This window comes from Anas platyrhynchos, chromosome 27, assembly GCF_047663525.1.
Source record: "Anas platyrhynchos isolate ZD024472 breed Pekin duck chromosome 27, IASCAAS_PekinDuck_T2T, whole genome shotgun sequence".
Lineage (NCBI taxonomy): Eukaryota > Metazoa > Chordata > Aves > Anseriformes > Anatidae > Anas > Anas platyrhynchos.
The window spans coordinates 7,011,649-7,020,583 of NC_092613.1; the positions used below are offsets into that span (position 1 = coordinate 7,011,649).

General features: G+C 63.2%; 1 protein-coding gene across 2 annotated transcripts in view; it reads right to left on the minus strand.

Moving 5' to 3' along the window:
- The window catches only part of LOC101801831 (receptor-type tyrosine-protein phosphatase V), a 36,521-nt gene extending 31,589 nt beyond the window's left edge, over nucleotides 1-4,932 (minus strand). The window contains exon 1 of one of the 2 annotated variants that reach the window (XR_005261088.2): nucleotides 4,786-4,932. Coding sequence is in view for 1 of the 2 variants with exons in the window: in XM_027444686.3 (XP_027300487.3) it covers nucleotides 4,786-4,819 (34 nt within the window). In the remaining variant the exon portion in view is untranslated. The remainder of the gene's footprint in view (nucleotides 1-4,785) is intronic. The other variant, XM_027444686.3, reaches the window with a different exon arrangement.
- Between the last annotated feature and the right edge of the window lie 4,003 nt (nucleotides 4,933-8,935).

Consider the following 8,935-nt stretch of genomic DNA (forward strand, 5'->3'; position numbering starts at 1 on the left):
GCTGGGAGAAGTGCAGGGTGTGCGTGTGTGTGCCTCTCGCTGCGTGCATTTGCTATTGTTCCCGTGGAGCTGTGTCCCTCTGCGGTGGCTCCGCTGTCGTCCTCATGTGAGCACGTGTGTGCTGCGGCCAGGGAGCGGCCGGCCGGGGGGCTCGGAGAGGGGGCTCTGGCCGTGCCTGGGTGTCTGCACGCCTGGAGCCCTGCCTGGCCATCAGAAGGAGTTGTGCAGAGTTGTGGGAGTTGGTGCAGAGAGGGGAGGAGAGGGGAGGAGACAGGACAGGGCAGATGGCGGCTCTGCGCTGGAAGGGAGTGCCCAAACCAGCCCCCAGCAAGGGGAGGGACGGAGGGACGGAGGGCACCCGCAGCCTCGGGCTCGGATGTTGGAGGGAGCTTTGGCACACGCGTGGGTCCGGGTGCTGGACATCTCTGTGCAAAGCACGTTTGTGCACCCTGTAGCTGTTTACGCACGGATTTCTGTGCGGGGAGCTGATGGGGAAGGGGAGCTTTGGCTGTGCTGGGTGAGCTGGGCGATGCGTGCCTCCGTGCGATGCCCTGAGCAACAGCAGGCGGGTGGGATCTGGGGGGTGCGCACACACGGTGAGAGGGCTGTGAAGCTGCCCCATCCGTGCTGTGCCCTCCTGAGGGACTGTCTGGCTCTGAGCTGTGCCCTGTCTGCTCGTGAGGCTTGTTGGAGCTGTGCTTTGCAGCGCTGTGCCCCAGCCATGCGCGGGGCTTTGTGTGGTGCTGGGCTGTGCGGCGCGTGGCCGGGTGCCAGCCCTGATTCCGAGCAGAGATGCCATTGGCTTCACATCAGCGCTGGGGATCTGGGACAGCGCTGGAAGAGGCTCAGTGATGCATCCACCCCGGTGGCCAGCGCAATCTGTGTGGCCATGGGAGTCGGTCCCAGTAGCCAGCATGGCCACCAGCAGGGGCTATTCAAGCTGTGCTGCTCGCTGTCAGCCACTGGGCTCTCAGGGTGGGGTCCCATGGGGACACATCCCTTGCTGGCCCCAGGACAGAGGATTTCCACCCCCAGAGACTTGGAGTTTTGTCCAGAGGAACCAGATCGACCCCCCAAAGCTTGGGCAAAGATGTGGGAAAGCCCCTGCCCCTGCACATCACTGAGAACAAAGCAGGTGGCGATTCCCTGGACTAGGACCTATCTCCAGCCCCGGGTCTATCCCCAAACCTGCTGAAAGCCCCCAGGCTGATGGGGACAGCTGGGATGAGCAGAAAGCGTGCAGGTCTCTTTCCCACTGTGCTCCCCAAGTACCAGGAGCTCCAGGAGTCCTGCTCCGTGGTCACAGCCACAGAGAGGCTTGGGGACACCCTTGGGGAGGAGGAGAAGCCCCAGGGGCAGCTCCCAGTCCCTCCAGTCCCCTCCATGCCTGCTCACAGCGCTCAGCCCCAGGGCTGGGGTCCCCACTGGGCACATCCTGCTCCCTGCAGCAATGGCAACACCCAGAGACCATCCCAAAACCTGCAGGCAGGGCTAAGCGAAGGAAACCTGGCAGCGGCTGAGTGCAGGGCGGATGCTCACAGGTACCACAGTCGGCATCTCCCAGACACTTGGCTGGACTGGGGCAGAGGGGGCTCGGGGCTGGCTGCTGCTGCCTCCAGTGGGCTGGGGACTGGTTCCCAAGGCCCCTTTCCAGCGGCTGCAGCCAGCTGGGAGGAGGCTGGAGCTCCCCGCTGCAGCGAGGGCTGGCCAGGATTACCAGGGGGCCCCGGGTGGGAGCTTGGAGGTTACGGCTGGCTGGGCCCCTGGGGCATTTGCAAAGAAGCTTTTGGTGCAGCTCCCCACCTGCCCTGCTGCGGGGGCTTGAGGAGGGATGACCCCGCACCATGGCTGGGGACAAAGGGCTCAAGGGAAACCCTGGGAAGAGATTTTTGCATCCCCTGGTGTCTGGGGCAGGTGACAGGAGGCAGTGTTCCCTGCTGTGGCACAGACAGGAGGTTTTCCCAGGCTACAGACTCAAGGTGGGGCTCATTGAGCTTCAAAGCACACCAGATTGCTCCAGGCCAGCCAGAGGATGAACCCCTTCACTTGGAGCCCTGGGAAATGCCAGCCAGGCTGAGTCTGCCCTGCCCAGAGCCCCCTGTGGGGCTGCGAGCCTTCCCCTAGGTCCTGAGGTTTGGTGTCCCAGCCCTCGGTGTCCTGCGAGCTGCAGGGCTGGATGCTGCTGGGGACTGCGGGTTCAGAAGGGATAGGTCAACATTTGCAGTTTGGCACCGATTTGAGGGCTGGTCCTCCCTGCATCCATCCCCGGGGTGAAAATCTTTCCCTGCCCACCAGCACCTGCGTCCCATCCCATGCAGGAGCATGGTGCCAGAGCCCAGCCAGGTGCCCACACCTCACTGGTGAGGCTGGGCACACCGCTGAGGAACTCCTTGGTGCGAGTGATGCCATTTGCCTGCCACAGAGCCGGGACCCAGACCTCTGTTTTTGAGAGGTCCAGCAGTGGGGACAGTGAGCGGGGACACCCAGCTGCCCCCAGCTCGGTGGGATGGGGGGAGGTGGCATCTCAGGTGCTTCTTGGAAAACAACAACTGCTGCCACAGCCCCCTGGGGGGGACACAACTCCATCCCTGAGGTGGTTTCTCTGGGGACACATCCTTGCCAGCCCCATCGACTTAAACCTAGGGACGCAGCGAGCTGGGGCCGAGCTTGGGGGCTTTGGGCTGTGCCTGCGGTGGAAAGCAGCCCGAAGCTCTGCCAGGAGCCAAAACCAGGCCCCGTCCCCGGCGCCGTGGGGCTCAGCAGCCACCCATGCTGGGTGGAAGAAGCTGCTCATTACGTGCCCTCCTCGTGGCCACCCCGGTGCCATCGTGCCACCGCAGGCGAGGGCGCAGAGAGAGCTCGCTGTCAGCTGGGGATGCCAGAGCCCCCGGCCGGTCCCCCCGACAGCGAAGCCTTCCACTGTTCCAGACCCAAAAACAACTGCAGAAGGTTTCTCCACCCAGCAGCTGGAAGCAGGCCTGGAAACTCAGGGGCTGCCGAGTCATCACATTTTCCGTGAAGCAGCAAAGGCTACCGCAAGGAGCAGGGGGATGGGGGACGCCCAGCACTGGAAAGCTCACTTGCTTGTGCAGAGGGACAGCAGCAGCAGTGAGGTGGCAAAGACCTGGTCCGAGGATGCTCCTGGCAGCCCCCCTGCACCGTGCCAGCCTCAGAGCAGAGTGGAGCCCACCCCCAGCCCCTCTGGGGACCTTTTGGGGGGAGCAGCAGGCGGAGCGAGGATGAGCACGGAGGTGCACTGGTGCCACGGGGTCTGTGCACGGTGACAAAGTCCCCGAGGCTGGGCATGGGCAAAGGAGGGCCCCTGCACATCACTGCCCAGCACCACGCCACGAGTGAAGCTGTCAGAGTGTGGAGGAACCCCCTGTGAGCGCCCTGTGAGCTCTGCCATCACGCCCCAGGCAGGACGCCTAGCAGCCCTTCTGGCCCTAATGGCCCAGTTATATGGGACACTGGTGCCACCACCATCGAGCTGGGAGCAGCTTTGGGGCTCCTGTCCTACCTCGGCCTGGCTGCAGCATCCCTCTGATCCCCGTGTCCCTGGTTCCCGTCTCCCCTTGTGCCCACCAGCACCGTGGGCTGCCCCAGGCCACGATTTCTCCCCGCTGCCACCTCCAGGACACCGAGCGCTGCCTGGGGCTGCGAGGGAGGAACGAGGGGAACCGGCTGCTCCCAGGGACGGAGCCCTTGGGGGGTGCAGGTGCCGCTGGGACCCCTCCCTCTGCGAGGTTCACACGCCGCAGGGCTTGGACCCTGAGCTGCAGAGCACCGGGATGCTCTCGCTCCTACCCCTCGCAGGTGTTTAATCATTTCCACGCTGAGCCCTGCCAACACTGCTGCCTGTCTCCTGCCCCACAGTTGCCAGCCCTGGAGCTCTTCCCATCCCGCAGAGGGGAGGAGAGCAGGCAGGCAGCAGGGACGTGCAGGGCACAGCTCTACCCAGAGCCACGCGTGGATCCTGGCCAGGCTGTGGGCAGGCAAGGAGAGGAGCGAGCCCTGAGCAAGGCGATGCTCCGCGTCCCCCCTGCTTGCTGCCGGTGACCGCTGAGACCCGGCGGCAGCACCCGGGATGCCTGCGGGTATCACCCAGGCGCCTGCAGAGCTGGGAAGAGCAGGGCTGCGGGTGACTCAGAGCACGCCCAGCAAGCTGGTGGAGCCGGGTAGACCTGCTCAGCCCTGCCGGGGTGTGGGTGATTCCCCTGGGGCTGAGCAGGCTCACAAGTCCCCTTCCCCTGGCTGGGGCGAGAGACACCACGCGGGGAAGGCTCCGAGCAGCCTGGAGAGTGCTTGCCACACTCCTGCTGCAAGCAGCACTAGGGCAGCACCTGGTCAGCCCCCTAAAGCTCCCAAACCATCACCAATAACCCCACCGGGCTCTGCTCCCACCCTGGGATGCAAATCTGAGGGCAGAGGCAGAATACGAAGGTGCCTGGTGCTGCCAGGACCTCCACTCGCAGGGCCAGGAAGGCGCTGCTGGCAGCACTGGGAGCAGCTCCTGGTGCCCACCCGCGCCTTGCCAGGCAGCAAAACCAAGGCATGGGGTCCCCAGTGCAGGACAGGAGTTCCCCAGGACAGGACAGGAATTCCCCAGGACAGGACACATGCACGGATCCTGCCCCATCCCCTGCAGCCCACCCCAGGTCTGCGGGTCAGGGTTTGCCTGCACCGTGCCACAGCACAGGAGCATCCACGCTCCTCTCCCCACCGCACGCATCCCAACACATTCACATCTGGCAAAGGAGAGGGGAAACAGCACGGGACTGGTACCTCTGCTGGTGGCCATCCCTGGCACGGTCGGCATCCCGTCCCCGTGAGCCTGGCGCGCGCGGCGGCGGCTCCGCGCGTTCCCGCTTGCTGTTTACTCCCGCTTGTGCGCAGCCCTGACGCTCAAGCCTGGGCTGGTCCAGGGAAAGGCCCGCCTGGGCTCGCCCAGCGCCTCTGCCAGCGCCTGCAGGATGCCACGGAGGAGGGATCGGCTGGATGGAGGTGGCCCTGTGGTGGCTCCATGACTCAGGGGTCCGCAGCCTGGGGTGGCAGGGCAGCGTCCGTGGGCGCTGGGGGCACCGCACTGTGGGACCTTTGGAGGAAGCAATTGTCCCTTCATACTGCTACTGCGGAGGGACAGGGAGAGCCCTGAGGCTGTGATGGAGCAGTGCAGGCATCCAGACCCACGCTCCAGCCCCGAGGCTATCTGCGGGCCATGGTTAGTGTGTTTTCGCCCTGAGTGCCGTCAGGCTGGGCATCAGCCCGCGGGGAGAGCCCCTCATAGCCCCCCTAGAAGGGGGAGATGGAAGCAGAGCAGTCAGTGTGTTGGCCCAGGAGGTGCAGGACATGCTGAGAGCACATCCAGGAGGGCATTGGAGTCCCCACCCTGCTGAGCAGAGGAAAAGCAGGACGTGGGAGCAGGTCCCAGGGCTCCCCCTCGCCCATCTCGATGGATGCAGCAGGAGGAGGTGAGCGTGAGGACACCCATCTCCCGTGGCCCCAGCTGAAAACAGGGCCTGGAGCTCACGTTGCTCAAGTTCCTCATGTTTCTGGGCTCTGGGGCTGCTGGCAGGATCAACCTGGTGAGCCCCACGTGGGAGCAGCGAGTTCCTGACTCCGCTGTGTGGTGCACAAGGGAGCTTTGCCTCGTCCTCCTCTGCCCCTTCCCTGTCCCCCCAGGGCTCTTTCAGGGGCTCAGCCCTCCCACCACAGGCACCCATCCCCGTCGGCAGCTCCTTCACCCCCGGCTTGGCAAAGCTCTGCAGAGGAAAGGGAGAGGGACGGCGACAGTGGCTCCATCCAAACCAGGCTGCCCGCACGGGAGGGACAGGGGGAAGCCTTGGACTCCACGGCCATGCTCAGCAGCTTGCAAAAACACAGGCTCCAAATTTGGAAAGCAGCTCAGTTTCCAAATACCACCACGAACTGAAAAACTCACCTCAAAATGAAACCAGCCCAGGCCCTTGGGTTCAAAGTTTCCTGAATACGACCAAACCTGCCAGACGGCTGCATTTGCACAACAAAAAGGTTTGGTTTTGGGGCGAAAGGTCTCTTTTTTGGAGGAGTAAACACAAGACCTCCCCATCCTCCATGCCTGCAGGCAGGAGGCTTGCCTGGCAGCTCGGGGCGAAGGCAGGGCAAGGTCCTATCTTGTTTCCTGGCTGCTTTCCCTCCTGCTCATCCCCCTGGCAGCACCACTGTCACCACACCGAGCTGCCAGCCCACCCCACAAAGTGCTGGACCCTGGCGGGCTCCGTTTCGCACCCATCCCCATAGCAGGGTCACCCCGGAGGCTCCCAGGGCACAGAGACGGGTGCAGGACGGGGCTGTGCAAGGGCAGAGCTGGTCCTTACGTGATGGGAGCACCTCCTGTCCGTGGCTCACCCCACACTGTGGCGGTGCCGTGTCCCCGTGCAGCACCCAGGGGTGCTCCCTCCCCGCTGCGCGGCTGCTGCTTTGGCAGCAGTTCCCTCTGCAGCTCCTTGGCTTCTCCCTGGCAGCACCCGGAGCCAAACACAACACGAGCCTGCCTCTCCGGCTGCCAGCAGCTCCTGCTGCTCTCTGCTTCCAGCCCCAAAAGGCAGGCAGCTCTGCTTCTTCATGGGGATCCCCACCCCGTGTCCTGCTGCACCCCCAAGACCTCCTCCCCAGCCAGGCGCACATTTGGGGCTGGCACAGCTCCAGCCCGGCTGGTCCCCGGACTGCTTTTACCCATCCCCGCGGGCAGAGGCACTCTGCTTTCTCCCTCCCAGAAGCTATTTCTTGGGATATTTCTTGGACACGGTGCCGGGCTCGCAGCTGGCCTCACCCGCTGGGTGCTGCAATTCTGGAGCAGGGGTGAGACAGTCACAGGGGGATGATGCCCAGTCCATTCCTCCACCACTATCTGCTGGATATTTTCCTCCAGAGCCCCGAGAAGCCTCTATCCCCTCAGCTTGAGCTCCTGCTGCTTGTGCTTGACTCAGAAGGGTTGGAGCATCCCCAGGAGCCACATGGAGCCCAGCCCGGTGCTTCCCCGCGATGCGCCCATGGAGGTGACCAACCTGCCTTGGGTGGGGGCACGGCGTGGAGAGCCTGGCCACATCCAAAGCTCTGGCAGAAGCGATTCTCACTTCCGAGGGGAGACACCCTGCCCTGCCTCAGTTTACCACCCGCGCGTGGGGAAGCGGAGCGGCCCCGCTGCCAGGGGGGAGGGCGGAGAGCAGGCGGGATGCCGGCACGGGGCGGCAGGGCGCTGTGCCGAGCCTCCTCGTCACCCCTGGCCTCTCATTAGCAGCCAGTTTGGCATCTGGGCCGCGACGCCACGCTGTCCTGCTTCTGCCGTGGGTGCTGAGGCCGGGCCAGGCTGGCTGGGGGGGGTCCGGGATTGTCCCAGGGCTCGGGGGCACCAGGGAGGCTGCTGCTCGCCTGGAGCCGCTTGGCAGGGAGAGCCTAAAACAACAAACATTGCAGAATAAGGGAACGTCTCACTGCGTTTTCCTGGTCAAATGTTTTCCTGTTTTCTGAGCAGCTCTTCCAGCTCCACTAGGGCAGAGGACTCGTCCCAAGGCAGACCTTCAGCAGGAGGCAAGAAAGCAGGGGAAGAGGTCGGGAAAGATCGGCTCCAGGAGCAGCGGGAGCCTTGCCGGGGTCCTGCAGCAGCACACGGCGTTGTTCTCTCCCCTCTGGGATGAAAGCATGCCGTGAGCACGGCGCTGCCTGGGTCAAACCTGGCTGAACACCACTTGTTTATGGACCCCCACCCGTGGGGGTGTTTGCTGAGCATTATTAATTATTTAAAAAAAAAAAAAAAAAAAAAAAGAAAAAGAAAGGGGAAAAAAAAAGAAAAAAAGATTGTTGGCAGAGTCTGGCCTGAAAGCCAGCCTGCGAGTGTGGGCGCCCGGGGACGGTGACCCGCCGGGAGGACGCAGGCGCAGGGGACGCTGACACGCGGGGCGGCCGCCACTGCTCAGAGCAGCCCCGGCTCCTCGTGGGAGACAGGAGCCATCTGGACCTCCTCTGGTCCGTGCACTCTCCACCATCCCTGACCCCGACGGAAACATAAGCCAGGCCATTGCTGGAATGGAGAAATATGCAGACATCGCTGCATTTTTCTGCCCCAGATTTGTCTGCAGGGCTCCCTGCGGCACTCGTGGGTCCGGCCCCAGCCAGCACAGCGGGATGCGACTCCCTGCGGGTCCCCAAAATGGAGCAGCCCAGCCGAGGAGGTCTGAGGGGACTCTCCTGCCTCAGGAGGGGCTCAGGAGACCTGCAGGGGGGCATTCCTTCAACGTTTCAGGAAAAAAAAAACGTTTCAGGTAGCAGGCAGCGTTCCTCTGCCAGCAGAGATGGCTTTCCAGGCTCACGGGGTCATTCTGAACTGGTGCTCATTGCAGTGCAGGATCCACGGGCCCTACGACAAAAATTAAAGCAGGAGGGTAAGAAATAGAAACCTGTGAGCGTGCTGCCCCGTGCACAGGGCGGGGAATCGGGTCTGCCTCCGCTCTCAAAGCACACCCAGGGTTTGGTGGTGACGGTGCTCTGGGGTTAAATATTTGCAAGCAGAGCGTTTCTGAGGCAGACAGTGCCCCTTATAGGAAGAGGGAGTTCCTTGCTGCAGCCTGCTCAGAAGCGACAGGAGGACACTTAGTGGCTGCAGCAGGCACTGTACAGCCAAGGAAACGAACGCGAAATTTCTCTGCTTTGTTAGAAACACGAGGATTGGAGCCTGAATAAAAACTCCCCCTCGCCAGAGTAAGGTTTCATATTTGGAGAAAAAAAAAAACAAAAAGGCACAACCCAAGACCCCAAAGCAAACAACAAAGGTGCGTGGTCACCTGGAAGGGGCAGCTCACTGCCCACCGGTGCGCCTCCGGTGTCACTCACCCGTGTCCCAGCTTCACCTTCAGAATAAATCCTGCTGTTACTCCGATTCCTTCGGGGCCGGGGGAAG